The sequence below is a fragment of the Pipistrellus hanaki genome (assembly GCF_964339955.1).
Source record: "Pipistrellus hanaki genome assembly, chromosome: 12".
In the NCBI taxonomy this organism is placed as follows: domain Eukaryota; kingdom Metazoa; phylum Chordata; class Mammalia; order Chiroptera; family Vespertilionidae; genus Pipistrellus; species Pipistrellus hanaki.
In genome coordinates this window covers 19,982,163-20,000,187 of record NC_140514.1, presented here as the reverse complement: position 1 = coordinate 20,000,187, position 18,025 = coordinate 19,982,163, and the positions used below count along the sequence as shown (strand labels likewise).

At 38.6% G+C, this 18,025-nt stretch overlaps 1 protein-coding gene across 3 annotated transcripts in view; it reads right to left on the bottom strand.

The window, feature by feature from the left end:
* Window positions 1-18,025, bottom strand: part of PLEKHH2 (pleckstrin homology, MyTH4 and FERM domain containing H2) — a 66,762-nt gene that overhangs the window by 32,637 nt on the left and 16,100 nt on the right. For all 3 annotated transcript variants that reach the window (XR_014796569.1, XR_014796570.1, XM_084901471.1), the window contains 12 exons: window positions 17,589-17,738; window positions 16,127-16,210; window positions 15,398-15,479; window positions 13,861-14,046; window positions 10,513-11,465; window positions 7,209-7,284; window positions 6,379-6,473; window positions 5,559-5,703; window positions 2,937-3,073; window positions 2,723-2,833; window positions 2,293-2,379; window positions 725-883 (listed from right to left, as the gene is read on the bottom strand). Coding sequence is in view for 1 of the 3 variants with exons in the window: in XM_084901471.1 (XP_084757597.1) it covers window positions 725-883; window positions 2,293-2,379; window positions 2,723-2,833; window positions 2,937-3,073; window positions 5,559-5,703; window positions 6,379-6,473; window positions 7,209-7,284; window positions 10,513-11,465; window positions 13,861-14,046; window positions 15,398-15,479; window positions 16,127-16,210; window positions 17,589-17,738 (2,265 nt within the window). In the remaining 2 variants the exon portion in view is untranslated. The remainder of the gene's footprint in view (window positions 1-724; window positions 884-2,292; window positions 2,380-2,722; window positions 2,834-2,936; window positions 3,074-5,558; window positions 5,704-6,378; window positions 6,474-7,208; window positions 7,285-10,512; window positions 11,466-13,860; window positions 14,047-15,397; window positions 15,480-16,126; window positions 16,211-17,588; window positions 17,739-18,025) is intronic.

Below are 18,025 nucleotides of genomic sequence, written 5' to 3'. Positions count from 1 at the left end.
ACCATTTCCTGAGCATAAATTACTTAAACTAAGATTACTGAATCAAATATGTTTTTAAAAGACTTATTTTAAAATCTTTTAAAAACATAAATGCATATATGTTTTGAAAAGATATGATATTTTTTCATTCATTTGTTCTTTCAAAAATACTTACTGAATAAACAGTTTGGCCAAGACATTGCCAAATTGCTTTCTAGAGTAATTCTCTTACTAGCAGATGTCTCAATTTGTATCAATAACTGCATTTCATAACGTTAAAAATGTCCTCCTTTGACCAGATGGTTAAAAATATCTATTATTGCAAGTTGTGCTTTTTAAAGAACATTATTAGCGAGAGTCAAATGTCTTTCCATGTGCTTATGAAGCATGTGTATTCCATCTGACCTCTCTCAGCTCTGCTTTTTTCCCTTTGAGTCCTTTGTCCCTCCCCCGGTTGGTGTCCTTTACCTACCGATTAGAAAAAGCTTGTTCTTCAGCCATTTCATCTACCTTTTGAAATACCTTTCCAAAAATTTTGCCTAGAGAATTTTCGAGAGTAAGAACATTTAGATTTTTATATATAGTAGTCAAGTTTGTCATTTTTCCTCTTTATGGTCTTGGTCTTTGGCATTCTATTTAAAATACCTGTTTCCACCCCAGAATAACATAAATATTCAATGTATATTCTCTGACACCCACTATTCCCGATTAGGGGGACCCTCCCAGGCACACAGAGGCCTCCTACCTTTGTGAGCAGGCCCTTCACCGTTGGTTTGCCCTCAGGCTGCAGGGAAAGCGGGTTGGCAGCTTGTACTCGGAGAACGTTCTGTAACACCTTAATCCATTCCTCCAATATATTGGGAGAATCTGCAGTCAGATAGTATGTGTGCTTTTCAGTGGTTAACTGGAATGGGATGAGAAAGAGTCAGGAAAGAGAACGCTGGAGATGTAGGCTTATTGGCATTTCCTTGTCCATTCTTTAAACATTGCTACTTAACATGGGAACTCACATGCTAAACCGTGAATCCTAGGTGGGAAATAAATGACTCCGTAAGTAATTTAGCATATTTTAACCACTTTGTCAGAAATACAGTGATTAACCTTCTGTTGAAACTTGTTTTCAACTTAAGTTTACTTTAAACTTTTCATAGTATTAAAATTTTAGGTGGTGATTTATCTTGTTTACTCAAAACATTTTCCTTTAAGTGTGCTATAGGCTCCTGTTGTTGAAGTGAGGAGCAGAATGACTAGAGACTGTACTAAAATGACACATTTTTAACCAAGCCAGGAGCTGTTATAGAAATGAAAAAAATCGCCCTAGCTGGTTTGGCTCAGTGGATAGAGCATTGGCATGTGGACTGAAGGGTCCTGGATTCAATTCTGAACCCTTCCTCTCTGAAATCTATCTATCTATCTGAAAGAAAAAATCAATTATAAATAAAATAAGATCTTGCACATAAGAGTTCTAGGAACTAACATGTGATCAGACATTATGAACTTGCAATTTTTCAGACTCAAATTAAGCACATATCAAATTTTACAGATATTTAAGAAGCTTACAAACGACCCTTATCTGCCATGCTCTCAGACAAAGCTTCCATGATTTCTCCTTTCTACATTTTGGGACAGTTCTCACTGGAAACATTGATAATGTAACTTTTTAGTAAATGTTGAAGTCTACCCTCACAAGAAGCAAGATAATAATGATTATTAAAGGCATTTCAAAGTGTCTGAATTTAAATCACAAATACCAAACTATCTCAACAGCCTACGTCTTAAATGGAACAGGTTTCTGTCGAGACTGGCCTATTGGTGAGTGAAAGGGTCAGTGGCTCTTCTATGGTGTAATGTAGTGGGAACTAATACAGCCCCACCGCTCACCAATATCCTTCCCATTTAGGTGTCAACAGTATCTGAAGTTCATAGAACTGTCACTTTCTGGTTCTGTATTTAAATACAAACACCCCTGAATTTAATATACATTAAACTACTAACATCTTCATTTATCCGATAACCCTCCCCTAAAATAGCTAGACAGTTTGAGAGCTGAGAATAGTTGGGAGATTAAGTATAGAGAAAGAACAGTATAAGTGATAAAGGGCAAATGAAGTAGTGGAGAGTTACTCAACAGAAACTTAGCTCATATTATGGTTTTAACCAAGAATTCCTGGAGTTTCATAAATTTTGAGTCATCAAACCCACAGTAAATTTTTACAAAATAGTGAATATCCAATCTCCTCTTCATTCGCTGGAATAATTGAGAATCGAGTTTTGCATGATACAAAAATAAAAAAATAGCTTTTAAAAAAGTACCTGGACCGTTTGTTTGTTATCTCCTCTTAAAATACTGCAGGATGCACTAAGTTCAATATGGCCATGGGGTTTTCTAATTACATCACTCTGTAGGAAAGGAAGAAAACCAAAAACAGGGTGATTACCTGTAGTGGCAATCATAAGAAATGCTTTAATTAATAACATCACAGGGAAGAAAATCAATCAGGAATCTGAATTCTAGTTGGAGGAATTCAGTTCCAAATAGCAAGCACTGCTCAGCTGGTTGAACATTGACTATGAACCAGGATGTCGAGGTTTGATTCCTGGTCAGGGAACATGCCCAGATTGCTCCATTCCTAGGAGGGAGCGTGTAGGTGGCAGCGGATCAATGATTCTCTCTCATTACTGATCTTCCTGTCTCTGCCTTTCCCTTTCTCTCTGAAACCAATAGCGAGCGCCTTCCACTCACCGGAGATTTGTAGTAGAGTAATTCACCACCTTTCAGGACAAACCATCTCCGCTTCCAAGTCTTGACTTTACCGCTCATTTTTAATAAATAGCCAGATTTTTCCAGTGGCTCCTAATTACAAAGAGATTTTAAAAAGCATTTCAGTTTCCTTTGGAAGCTCCAACTAACGGATTTATTAATTTAAAAAACGAACAAAACCTGATGCAGTGTTTACATTTTTCCCATTGTCACTGGAAGATGAGCACGTTTTCGGGAGCTTCTGCTCCGGCTGTGAGCACTCGGTGTCTGTGGAGTAAGCATCCGGGGGGATAGCATAATCACTTTCAGAAGCCACGGAAGACAGAGACACACCTAGATGAACAGAGAAATAAATCAAAGTCAATATTTAATAATTGGGTGGTCCAAAGCCTGGCTGGGAGTTCTCTTAAGGATACAGCTATTCCTAAATCGTAAGCCTTCCTCTGCTAGATTTAGTCTTATTCCTTTGGCCATGAAGAACTTTTAAAGCAGAAAATGAAACTAAAGGGTAAGGATTAACCTGCAAGTCTTTAAGGAAGTCAACGGAACATTAACATTTAAAGTGATTAAAAGCAAAGTTATTTTTGCATATATAAAACATATACATTAGTCTACAAATGTATATTTTATTAAGGATTAAAATTTGTGCTTTTATGTTTTTATATATAGGCAAACAAATATTTAATATTTTTTTTTCAAATATTTAATCTTAAGATTTTCACAATCACATTCACTTTTTGTAATCACCTTTAAAGTAATTCACATTTACAAACACTCCACGATTTCAGAAATTTTTTGTATAAGCCCAATAATACTAGTTTATAGATTTTTAAAATATTTTTAAAAGAGAAGCAATATGATTTAAAGGCATAAACAGACTATTTCAGTTTTTAAAAAATATATTTTATTGATTTTTTACAGAGAGGAAGGGAGAGAGATAGAGAGCTAGAAACGTCGATGAGAGAGAAACATCGACCAGCTGCCTCTTGCACACCCCCTACCTGGGATGTGCCCGCAACCAAGGTACAAGCCCTTGACCGGAATAGAACCCGGGACCTTTCAGTCCGCAGACCGACGCTCTACCACTGAGCCAAACCTTATGCCTTTCGGCAAAAGGCATAAATAGACTATTTCATTTGCCAGGGGCTATAAAAGAAAATTCAGGGAACATCTTCACAAGAACTCACTTGGCTTTTTAGAAAAAGACTTGGAAATTGCAAGTTATATATATGGAGGGTCACTACAATGGAGATTTTTGAATATATTAAATAAAATCAAGGACTTAGATCATTATTCATTAGAATATATAGTCAATTAAAAATATTTATTAACATTTAAGGGACATTAGAATGATGTCACTGTATCATTATTATTTATGTGAATAAGACAAATAACAGTTGTGATTACCGTAATGTCTTTTTTCTTTTAATGGAAGAACAGAAATTTAGATCTATAAAGGGCCTAAAAGATCATCTTAGCGAATCCCCTCATTCTCTAAGGAGACTAAAGGATTTTCCCACAGTCAAATAACGAGGCATGGGCACTGCTGGAGAACAAAGCTCAGCCCCCGGATCCAGGGCCAGTATATCAGGCACCGTCCTAGGTGCTAGCAATAGAACAGACAACAGAACAGAACCTTTTCTGCCCTTGTGGAATGCGGATTCTCATTGGAGGGAGACAGATAAAAAATAGGCACTAAGTCCTGTGGAAAAACAATATGTAGGGCAGACAAAAGGAATTTTCAAGAGCCCAGCAATTGGAGAAGGCGAAAGAGTGCATCTGAATGGTGTGGTCAGCGCAGATCTCACTGAGAGGACAGTGTCTGCACAGGCATTGAAGGAGGCGGGGGAGTCGGCCATATAGACAGCTGGGTGAAGAAGACCAAGCAGAGGAAGCAACCAGTGCAAAGGTCCTGACATAAAAGAGCATCTGGGATGTTCCAGGAACAGCAGTGTGGCCAGAGTTGAATGAAGGAGGAGAAAAAACGGAGAGGAGGAAGGATATAAAAGACACCTCATAGCCATTATGAGTTCCTGCATAATGGTGTCACCAGTTTTGTGTAAAAGAGTGATACCGTGTTTCCCCGAAAATAAGACATCCTCCGAAAATAAGACCCAGCACAACTTTGGGAGAAAAAATTAATATAAATCTAGCTGGGGGGTTAGAGGGTAAGTTGAGGAGTCAAGGTATGAACAAAGAGACCAGTGGAAGCCCCAAAATACTAAACCTATGAAAGTTGATGACTCCAGTTGAAAATGAGGGGTTCGGGAATACCTAGGGGTTCCATGGAACACAGTTTGAAAACCAATAAACGTATCATGGTGAATTCAAAGTTTTTGTAACTATAGACACCATTTAGTGTGATGACATCTCTCTGTAACCTCTTCCTAAGCCAAAAGTTTCTTCCAAAACCACCAAACATCTCAAATAGATCTAAAGTAAATTTTTTATTGTTTTCCATCTTACTATCAGATTAATCGTCAGATTTTTAGATGTGTTTGCTGCCATTTAGCATTGTACCAAATTGAGCAGAAATAAATCTATCCCATAAATTATCCAAATGAATTGTTACCACAATCAAGTGTCCTCTCTTTTACATGAAAGAAAAGGTTAAACAAAAAAAAGCGTATGTGGCTTGTCTGGGAACAGGAAGAGAATCGAGAATATAAGTGTCTTAGTCCCAGGCTAATTCTCTCGTCACCGTGGTTTAAAATAAGTGTTCTAACTTTTAAAAAATATCCTATTATAAGAGATAAAAGTTCCACAAAGTATTCTGAACGGTTTGGAGTCGCCTTGAACGCCCGAGCCTTTCGCTCACCTCGCTTCATGGCTCTGGGGCTGCCGGGCCCACTCCGGCTGCGCGTGTCAGACTCGGACGTCCGGGAGCTGCATCTGGAACTCTCTTCCTCCTCTGACCCAGAGGACTCGTCCAGGAACGGGCTGCTGCTTATCTGGGTCGCCTTCTACAGAAAAGCAGAGTCAGCTCTGTGTGTCTATCGCTACGGTCACCTCTCTCTTTAGGAAGAACAGACGTTTAGATCTATAAAAGGCCTAAAAGATCATCTTAGCTAACCCCCTCACTCTAGTCTAAGGAGACTGAAGGATTTGCCCACAGTCAAATAACGAGGCATGGGCACTGCTGGAGAACAAAGCTCAGCCCCCGGATCCAGGGCCAGCATATCAGGCACTGTCCTAGGTGCTAGAATGTTTTATCAGAAGCAGCCATGGAATACATGTTTTTTAAGGAATGAAAGAATATGTTTTGACATGATCAAAGTCATGTTGCTAAGTCCCGAATTCTAATGAGCAAGGCATGTGGCGATTTATAAAAGATTCCTGAAAACCCAAGGGCATGAATACCTGGTGATACTTATTTAAATAAGATTCTTCAAGCAAGGGAGGGGAGTCCTGGCAGTGATACAGAGATCTTTCTAAATTAGTTTTCATGGCATCATTAGTAATATAGTTCCTTTAAACAATTAACTAATCCGTGGAGGGGGTGGAGTATCACATGGGACAGAACAAAATTGGACTCAGATCTCTGATACTGATAAGAACAAATATCTTCTCCAGATTGCTCATTTCTTATATTTTTATGCTATATTGTTACATGTTTAACAGTAACAATAATGAGTTACCCCCTTCAATGTTGTATACACTGGAGTTGTCAAATTCTTGTATATCAGAGATGTATAAAGTCCTGATGTGGTATAGGAAAGCATTGCAACAGAATCTGAAACAGAAAACAAAATTATTTTTTCAAAAACAACAACCTTCTAACCAGCATTTAGGTCTATTTCTTACGAATGTGAATTAACAAAATTTCCAATTAAAAGAGAAATTGGATTAACACACATGATTATTGGTTATATAGTCTACTTTAAAAATTATGGCATTTGCAGGTGTAATCATACGCTCTATTACATGGTTCATTATTTCCTCACTAGAGGCCTGGTGCACGAATTGGCGCACCTTGGCTTGGCTGGCGATTGGGGCCTATCAAGGGGGCTGGCTGGCACTGGGGAGGGGCCTTGAGAGGTTGGCCAGCTGGGGGGAGGAGCCGCAGGAGGTTGGCTGTGAAACTACACTGACCATCAGGGGGCAGCTCCTGTGTTGAGTGTCTGCCCCCTGGTGGTCAGTGTGCATCATAGTACTGGTGGACCGGTCATTCCAGTCATTTCTTCTACCTATCCTACCACTAATCCATATCTCAGAGATAACCAGTGAATCTGATCTTGATAACATTATCTTACAAACCTGAAATTCTGTAACCATAAAACAACTATTCTCCCTTCCCTTCCCCCAACTCCCAATAATCAGTATTCTGCTTTCTGTTTCTATGAATCTGACTACTGTAGATACCTCATATAAGTGGAATCATACAGTATTTACATTTCTGTGACTGCTTATTTCACTTAGCGTTATGTCCTCAAGGTTCATTCATGTGATAGCATGCAGAATCACTTACTTTTATTAACATTCTCCACACTGAAGGCCTCAGACATCCGAATGCCTGACTTGGCCACAGCATAAATTCTGCTTTCCTAATGTAAAAGAGAAGTTTAAACTGAATATTTACAGTAAAGAAATGATTACTTTCAATACACATGTTTTTCATTTAATATTCATTAGAGTACAGCATTATTATAAAACTGTCACCATTGCCAACTAAAATATGCCACTGTGAATAGCACTGCAGATGGTTTTTTTTCATCCATTAATAATTCCATTATTTATCTTTGTTCCCAAATTTTTGCTCGGTATTTTAAATTCTTTTGAGGATAAGAAAAAAGTTATAGAAAGCTTACTCAAAATCAATCACTAACTCTACATGAGCACTACCTCTAATAGCCAACCATTCTAGAATATGGTTAAAGGAAAAAAAAAAAAAAGGAAGGGGGGGGGGGAACCTTTAATAGTTGTAACATGAATCCAGAATCCATTCCTAATCGTTGACTGCACATAAATATTGCCTTTAATATTCTACCATTCTAGAGCATGGTTGAAGAAAAAAGAAAACACTTGAAATCAGAAATCACAGATAGAGTAGCATTTAAGTGTTGTTACCTACATATTCCAATGAAATAGAAGAAACACCTGAGGTCAAATAGTAAGTGTGAGAATTGCAATGGAATGTATAAATTTTCCAATTTTTAATGGAATGTATACTTTTTCCAAAAGTAGGTTATTTTTCTTTCTCTTTTTCATTTCAGAGGTAGCTCTGAAATGGGTATTAAAAAAGGTTATTAACCCTGCCCACTGTGAGTAAAGGGACTCTAACCTGGACACAGTTGTCTGGACCATAGTACAGTAGGCACCTAAGGCAGTCCTGTTCAGGACTGTGCTAGTCAGGGGCCTGTGAGGTCATGGGCGTGAGAATCTCTGACTGTCTGAGACACTTTGGATTGAAGAGTGGCTGACTGAATGACTCAGATGCAGTTTCTTTGAGAGTGTGATTGTGGGCAGAGTTGGCAGAACAGAGAAATACTGGTAGATAAAAACTAGAGGCCTGGTGCATGAATTTGTGCATGGGTGGGGTCCGGCCGGCCTGCCCTGATTGGGGCAATGGGGCTGGGCCAGCAGGGGGCAGGGCACACGGTAGGTTAGCCAGCCAGCCCCACCCCCAATCAGGGTGTGGGGGCTATTGGGGGCAGGGCTGGATGGGGAGAGGCTGCGGGTGGTTGGTGGGCTGGCCCACCTCCTGGTCAAACTTACGGTGGAATTCCTGGTTGAGGGGGAAATTTGCATATTAGCCTTTTATTATATAGGATAAGACAGTAAGCAGGAGATGTGAGACAGTAAGAGATCATGGGAGAGTGAAGAGGAGTAGTTAGAAGTGGTGAGAGAAGCAGACTCGCTGTAGAGAGGAGAGGAAAAGTGAGCCACTGGACCAGAGGCAAAGGTGTCACCAGTTTCTAAGGAGTTGACTATCAGAGGTACTGCTCAATCATCACATGTTGTCCCCCTAGAGTGACCATTGAATTTTAAATGATAGTCAAGTTCAATAAGGATGGGCTATGTCTTAAACTATTAAAAGTCCTTAAAATAAACTCTGATAAATTGAATAGGAATACATCTCTTTTTTGTAAAACCTGAAAATACCAATAAACAAAAATAAAATCTCAAACTTGGCCAGTCTGCTAAAGGGTTTGTGAAAAAACAATAGTATATTTTTTTCAGGACTGAATAGTTTCAGCAGCCAAGGAAAAGCAAAAAAGGCAAAAAAAAAAAAAAAAAAAAAAAAAAAAGTAAAATGGTTTGCCAACTAAAACAAACATGAAAGCCTAACCTAAATCTCTGGAAATCTCAACATAATAAGAAAAGCATGCTGCCTACAGGATAACATATTTGGAATTCCAGAGATTCACATGCCGATAGATCCCCTCCCGCTTTTTTTTTTTTTTTGCTGTCCAGAATTTAGTAATAAACTGCAGACGGTTTCATATGGACAATGAAAGGTTCTTCTGAAAGTAAATAAGAGCACATACAGCTCAAGGTCTGAATTTATACTAGGAAACATGGTCACCTTAATTTGCTAAAAACTGCATTTCTCACTAAATAAAAAATAATAATAATAACAGAGCATGACTCCAGAAACCCAAAACTCCTGCAATCCAGGTGTTTCTCTTGAGGCCACAGGTTAAATTACGTCAAAATGGGAAGGAAAACTTAAGTCTACAGAACAGATCGTTTCACTCTGTTTCAAACAGAGGAAGAATTTTCAAATCTGGCAATTCCTAAGAAATCATGTAATGGATGGGTTAATTATTGTATTAATTGTCAGTGTTTCAATGGAAGAATTTCAAACTATTCTGGATATTTAGGAAGATGCTTTTGGTTAAAGGAATGGAGTTATAAGTTCATAAAGAGCAAAATTAAATTTCTCTTAAAGCCAGTCAATTAAATAATTAACTTCAAAAAACAGATGGCCAATCAGAGTGAAGCGTCCTGGTGGAGAATTCACCCACACGTATCATACAGTTAAAGAGGAACCTTTGTCCTCCACTCCAGATGTTTTCTTAATTGTGGAGGGAGCTCCAGTAATTCAACACTCCTGATCTCTTCCCAACTATTCACTCTCCCTCCCCAGGGAGGAGGAGTGGTTTAATGCGATTGGAAAGCTTACAGGGGTCCTCAAACTTTTTAAAGTGGGGGCCAGATCACGGTCCCTCAGAGAGCTGGAGGGCCAGACTATATGAACTACTAATTCCTACTGTAACACCTCGGCTGCACTCACTGCCCAAAAAACCTGGCGGGCCGGATCAGACTCCTCTGCGGGCCGCATGTGGCCCGCGGGCCGTAGTTTGAAGACCCCTGGAAGGAGAAACTGGACATGCCGAGTCCAGCAGCACCTTCCTCTCTCCTTTCCCTTTAGAACAACCATTTGTTCTTGCTCTAGGCTTTCCATTTCCGAGGGGCAGGCCCCACTGGCCACAGCCTGAGCGGGGTCCAGCACCAGCCGATGAATCAATCAGCTGGCTCCAAAGTCCAGTATTAGAAAGCTCATCTGCCCACCAATTCTCTAAAATCCGTTTAATCAGCAATAAAGGTCGTATCTTGTTCTCCCATCTGTCTTACCCTTGTCTTACTTCTCAGCGACTCAGACCTCAGTGAGAAAGAGAAGGGGAGATTTTGCTCTGAAAACGGGGAATGATTGGAACACAGGTAGATTTGAAAAGAAGCTGGAGAAGAAGCCAAACCTGAAAATGAGTGGTAAGGAAAAAATAAAAAATAAATAGTGTGCGTGTGCTCCACGCAGCAACACAATTTACCCAGGAGGGAAAGCGGTGCAGGGGAGGAGTCGGAGGTTTGCTGCACGCCGCCTTCTTCGCCGAGTCACAGCTTTCCTGGTCATCTGAACACGGGGACTCCAGGGAGTCATAGGAAAACAACCCGTCGTCACCACTGGTGTCCATGTTCTCTAAAACCTCTGGGCTGTCGCCATCCACCAGATCCAGGTCGGTTTCCTGGGGCCTCAGCGGCCGGATCATGCTTATGGCATTTCTGTTTGTACCAAACATCCTGTCGGAACTTAACTGCGGCTGGCTTAGGTGCCTTTTGGCCAGGGCGACGCTTATACTGAAAACATTGGGAATCCTTAACCTTGGGGGCGGCAGGTTGGATGAAGGCACTAACTGGGTTCCTCTTCCAGGCAGTAGGTTAGGATGCTTCGGAGTCAACGCTGGGGTCAGAATAGGGCTTGGGGTGTTGGGCTCGCTGGAGGACGATGAATAATCCAGCCTCTGAGACTGAAATTTTTTATTCAGTTCGTCTGAGGAACTGTCGTGCTCCTTTTTACTTGACTCAGGATTTCCCTTTCCAAGAAGAAGACTATTCTGAGCTTTCCACTGCGCTTCCTGCTGCCAAGAATACAGCTTCTTGTGCTCTAGTCGCTTGATGCCAAAAGTCTCTTCTTCAAATATAGAACTGCTGTCATCGGACGCTGTCAGGTAGGTCTCGCTGCCCATCCTGCTACACTGGGCCCCTTCCTCTGACGTGTGGCTGGAGAGGGTGGACGTGTACCTGGACTTGGCTCTTCCTTTGCTCCCGTCTTCCTCATCGGAACTCCAGTCACTCCCGGGAGCCCCAGAGTTCTGGGATGTGCCGCCCTCCGTAGCAAAGCTGGTTCTTGATTTCCGATTCTGTTCTGAGCCGCAAGGGGTTCTGTGGCCTCGGTTGTTTCCTTGAACGTGGTTATCGACAGATTTCTCTGGAATTTCCATTTCTAGAAAAGCGTATATCATATTGGCACGTTTGGCTTTAATAATATCATCTTTCTGCGCATTCAGCTTTATGTAACGACATGGTAAAAACTGGAGTTTTCATAAGAATAGAGTTAATTTACATTATTCTTTTCTAGTTGTATGACTTTTTTAAATCCAAGTTTGGAAACGATAAGCTTTATATAAAATATGGAGCCCTAGCACTTCAATAGGGTAGTATCAAAATGAAACTGCTTTTACATATTAACATGCTGGGGGAAGACTGACAATAGTCTAAGGAGAGATAATCAAAGAAGCAAAATGTGAAAAAGGGCAACACTACCTATCCAAGACAGCAGCCACTAAAAAATGATACTCTTAAATCGATTTTAGAAGCAAAGAGAATGACAACCCTCTTTCAATTATATTTCAAAATCATCCCAAGTAAATTAAAACATAATAAAGTTTAGATAACAAACTTGGTTTCCAAACTTCAATACATGAAATATGCAAAACCATGAAGAAAACATAAACAGAGAAAGGCTTTCCTCCCTCTACTTCTGGTTTAATCATAACTTCAAAATGTGTTTTTATAATAAGAATTACACTCTTCTACAATGTCTTTAGACATGGCTTATTTTGTTTATAACATAATTAACAGAATAAACCACTGGCTTCAGAAACAGTGAACTAAAGTTTTTGATCAAAGAGTACAAAATAAACTTTTGAAAACAGAAACACAGGTATGACCTTTATAGCAAAGGATATAGAGGCTGAACAAATAAACTCTGCAATTTGGTATCAGGCACTTGTTAAATCACTTGCAAATGAACAGAAGTTTCAGTCTAGGCAACCTTCTCAGCAAACAACAACAAACATGCAAGTAATGGCATAAAAGTGAGTAGCACAGGAGCCTTCTAACTAAAAAAACATGAGGTAGTTTCCAGAATTTCATAATCAAGCATAGACTTTTAGGGCTATAATTTTTTCCTTTGGGGGAAGCGAAGTGGGGACTGTAAATAGAGAAGATGCAAATTCAGTCTCCCTGAAACACCTGGGGAAAGTCATCCTAGGTGCAAAGCCAGCAGCGGCATCACAAAGCAAAATTTAGAGGGGCTTTAAGACCGAAAGAAGAATACAAATCCGCACAGAGGTTCAGCGTTTCAACATCTAAACAAATATTTTCGTCTTTGAAGCAATAAAGGGAAAATCAAAGCAGTTACAAAAATTGTCCCCTAGTGCTCTTTTTCTTTAGAAATTTGCAATGTTATATGTAATATTAGATAATTTTTGAATATTTAAAATAATGAACAGAAAGTTCATAGCTCTAATATGAAGCTCTAAGCTGAAACAAGTACCATGTAGGTACAACTGTGAACCTTTTAAAAAGATCCTATCTAAGAAAAGATTAATATGCAAATTAACTGTCACTCCATCACAAAGATGGTGGTGCCCATAGCCACAAGATGGCGGCACCCAGTCCCCTCAAACCCTCTGCTGGAGTATCCAGACCTGTAGGCCAGGGAAGGGGTGGGAGGGAGGCTGAGTGGTGAGGCTCGATCTGCCCACTCTGGCGGGGCATCCAGCCTCACCACTCGCAGCCTCTGGAGTGTCCAGGCCTGTCAGCTGGGCTACAGAACTCGAGTGCTGAACAGAGAGGCTGCTCTGCAGCCTCTGCGAGTGTCCAGGCTTCACTCAGGCCACAGGAAGCTCTATTCTTGCAGGAATAGGCCCAAGGAAGTCCAATTTTTGCAGGAATCTTCCTGCAACAGGCCTCTAGTGTGTATGTGTGTGTGTGTGTGTGTGTGTGTGTGTATGTATATATTTTTTATTCTCTCTGAAATCAATCAATATATATATATATATATATATATATATATATATATATATATATATATATTGAGAGAATAAAAAAGGGGAGAGAGAGAGACAGAAACATCAATGATTAGAGAGAATCATTGATGGGCTGCCTCCTGCATGCCCCACATTGAGATAGAGCCGACAACCCAGGCATGTGTCCTCACCAGGAGTTGAACCATGACTTCCCAGTCCATAGGTCAATGCTCTACCACTGAGCCATGCCAGCCAGACTGCAAACCTTTTGCAATTTTAAACATCACTGCTTCCTACTGCAGGAAGAAGTACCAAGAGGGAAAATCAGTTTCTCCTCTGTATCACTGGCAAAGACTCTCAAAACAACAACAACAACAACAAAACATAGCTAGATACACAATGTTAAATGCTGAACTGCTCTTTAAAAGTAGTTTCATAAGACATGAATCTGTCAAGAAAAAAAAAATTTGTATATTTACCCTTTTGAGTGATGGAAATTAAAAATTAAAAAAGGAAAATTAAGCCACATAAGGATTTTTCCCTTTTAAAAAAATGTCAAAGCAAATTCTGCCCGTTCATAAATACCTTCTACGTCTTTTGCTTCAGTGAGCTCGGGTTCTTTAGATGGTATCTTGCTCATTTCCTCAGATTTTACCGCTTGAGGAGGACTCCTCGCCCGGGACAAAAAGCACCCGAAGGTCAAACTGCTCAGGCGCTGGCCTTCCGAAAGCTTTGGTGTGGAAACACTGGCTGACTTCTTCCCTTGAACTTCTGCAAGATCGTTAATCAAAATCAAGATCTGAATTTTTCACAACAGCTTGTTAAACACAGAACCAAAGCACATAAAAACGGGGACAAATCACTCCTTATGCCAGAATAAAAGCCTGAAAATCCTAAGGTTCATCTTTTTCCCCCCTTTTATTATTCAATTTAGTAAAACTAAAGAAAAAAAAAAACTTCACCTATTTCTCCCACCACACATCCCTCATTTTTGGCAACTGCCAATTTGTTCTCTGTGTCAATGAGCTTGGTTTTCCAATTTTATTTATTTTTAGATTCCACATATAAAAGATGACAAGGTATTTGTCTTTTTTTTTTTTTTTTTTTTTTTTTTTTTTTTTTTTTTTTACTTATTTAACTTAACATAAAGCCCTTGAGTTCATCCTTACTGTTGTAAATGCCAAGATTTCTCTTTTTATGGCTTCTTTATCCATTCACCTATCGATAGACATTTAAATTGTTTTCATATCTTGGCTATTGTAAAAATGCTGCAATGAACATGGGGTGCACATATCTTTTGAATTAGTGTTTTCATTTTCTTCGGATAAATGCCCAGAAGTAGAATTGCTGAATCATATATGGTAGTTCTATTTTTAATTTTTTTGAAATCTCCATACTCCTTTCCATGGTAGCTAAACCAATTTACATTACCATTAGCAGTGTATCAGGGTTCCCTTTTGTCCACATCCTTGCTAACACCTAGTTATTTCTTGTCTTTTTGATAATAGTCATTCTGACAGGTATGCAGTGATATCTCATTGTCGTTTTGCATTTCCCTGATGATTAGTGATGAGGCCTGGTTGCCAGGGGAAACAGCCAAGTGATTAAAAGGTTGGAAATTTCAGCCTCACTGTTCACCCTCTACATCTGACCTCAGGGAAAGGGAGAAGGGCTGACAGCTGAATGAATCAGCATTGATTTTTAGAGAGAGTGGGAGAGAGGGAGGGAGGGGAACATCGATGTGAGAGAGACACATCAATTGGCTGACTCCTGTACTGCAACCCAGGTACATGCCCTTGACCAGGAATCGAACCCAAGACCCTTCAATGCACAAGCCAGTGCTCTAACTATTGAGAAAGACAGGCCAGAGCTAATTTTTTTTTAAGCAAACATACCTGAAAATAAACGTTGAAATTAGTATTATCTCTTTTGTGTTACTTGCTACTGTCTACCTGTGTTTTCTAATATGAACATGTGGTTATTTAAATATAACTCAATTCAAAATAAGTAAAATGTAAAATTCAGTTTCTTAGTAGTGCCAGTCATATTTTAAGTGCTCAATAGTAAAATTGTATATAACCAAATAAAACCAACTGAGCTATTTTAGTCAAAGTACTCATACCTTGTAGTTTTGACTGTATTGTTCTTATCTCTTCAGTTTGGTTTTGATTAATCAAACGAAGATTCTGATTCTCCAATTCCAGCTAAAAGGACATATGGTATTCTTTTATATTTTATATGTAAAAAATATATTTATATATATTTCTAAAATATACTAGTAAATTACAATATTTAGAAAATGTTAATACCTAATTACACATAATTACACATAAGCAAAATACAAAAGAAATGATAAGCAAATATCAGACAGATTTATCAGCATATGTTATCAATCTACATAATTATGGCTTCAATAATAATTTTTTCTAAAACTAAGAGTTTTAAGTGTTTTCACCCCCTATGCCTTTACACTGTAAAATTAATTTAAACCAAATTACTTTAGCATTTAATCTGCCATATAAACTAAATAATGTGTACTTCTTAGATACTGAACGCAATTTTATGACATTCACATGTTCTATAATTATTTAAAATTAATGAAATAGAGTTTAGAAAGTACTAATTAGAATGAGGCTACTTATACTGATTACCATGAGCTTATCAATATTTTTCATTTTAGAAATATATTGAACATTAAAATGAAAGCACCCTATCTCACATTTACCGAAAGACAGCAGCCAAACCAACTGGCCAGAATTTTATTTCACTGAGACTGATCATATAATTCTGATAACTTATCTATTTAAAAGAAGTAAAAGGTACAAAAAAGGCAAAATATAACATTAAATACCTCATTTAACTTAAGTGTTACCCATTCTTTGATCTTAGCTGCTTTCTCTTCTATTATTTTAGCTTCTTGTATCCTTATTTGTTTCTGAAATAACATTAACAGTTTGTTTAGTTCAAATATAAACTCACAGGTCTAAAAATGTTATATCATACATAGAAAAGGCAAATACACTTAAAACTTGTTTCCAAGTTAATACCTCTACCTTCAAATTACCAAATAGAGTGAAAAAAAAAAAAAAAGTGACAATTGTCCAGCAGATAAAATAATAAACCATAATAGCATATGCGAATATTACTAGTTTTAACAACTGCTATTCTCTTTCTCTGAAAGATAATATACTGAAATCAATCCACTGAACTTTTCAACAAAAGAAACCATTTCTCAGAATGGTCTAGGGTTTACAACACTGGGGGGGGGGGGGGGGGCGGCGGGAGTGATCAACCAGGTTAGAGAGAAGAGAGTCAGAATCTCCTCTGGGGCCTGGCTTTGGTTTCCCCTCAAATACTACTAGTTTTTAAAGATCAAGAAAAAAAATGAAGATCAAAAAGCGCTAGCTTACATTTACCAACCTTAAAATCTAGTTATGGTCACAAAACTACTGAGAATGTGACTACCATGTAAATTATATTTGGTGGGGAACAGGGGTGGTGAAGGCTGAAAACCACTGATCCAATAAAACACCAATACCCACAGAAATGGGGGGAAAAAGCTGAAAATAAGTAATTTAACATATTTAACAATTTCATAGTGGTCATATTTAAATGATGCTAAATAATCCTAATGCAATTTTTTTGCTAATAAACTTTTAAAATGAACTCAATAAAGTGGTTTATAAGCAATGTGCACATTTCTAAGCAGATAGATTAGCCACAAACATATATTTAAAATATAATGATCCATCAACATTCCCAACACCCTAAACCACATGTGTCAAACACAAGGCCCACGGGCCAAATCCAGCCCGCCAGGCCTTGCAATGTGGCCCCCACCGCGCTGTCATCACTGCACTCCGCTGTCAGTTTATGACATTGTCAGTTTATGACTGTTCAGTAAACCATTCGGCCCACGATTTAGGCTGGATTTTAGATTTTGGCCCCTTCTCTGATTGAGTTCGACACGCCTACCCTAAACCATCTAAAACAAAGATTTATTTGAAACATTTTACAGACAGAAAGGCCTGCTGATAACCAAGTGTTTTCAACTTAAACATTACACTCAAATCTTTATAGTTAGGAGCATTTTCACATACAAAAAGCGTCTCAGAATTACCCCAGACTTAAAGGTGAATGCCATTTTACTTTCACCTCTCACCAATAAATGTGATGCCCTTCTATGAGTTGACCAAATGAGTAAGATTTCTGACCAAAATTTAGAAGTTCAAGCTCTGTCTCTTTAATCTTTGTGATTATGCATAAACGAATGCATATATTTAGAACTGTTTAATGATCAAATCCTTCCTAACCTGCTCTTCAAGTTGCAGTTCCAAGTTTTGTATGATGTCATCTTTTTCCTGTATCAGGGTCTCCAGATCTTGACACTTTTTATATAATCTTGTCTCTGATTCACTCGTTTGAATATTAGCTGCTTTTAATTTCTCTTCCATAACTTGTACCTAAGTTCAGAAGAGAAATAATAAAATTAGGCATGGACTTAATTTATCACAGTATTAAATTTAGAATTTTACATTAACATTAAATAAGTTCCTAAAAGGTATCATCATAAAAGGAAAATACTGCACAGCACATTTTATGAGACTGACGCGCTACCTACTGCGCTAACGAGGCACCTTGCACAGCACATTTTAATGTATATATAACAATTATCAAGTCTGAAGACGACTTAGCCAAGTGGTGTTAACTCTGAGGTACAAAAGGGTACATTAGAGATTTGCAGAATTGC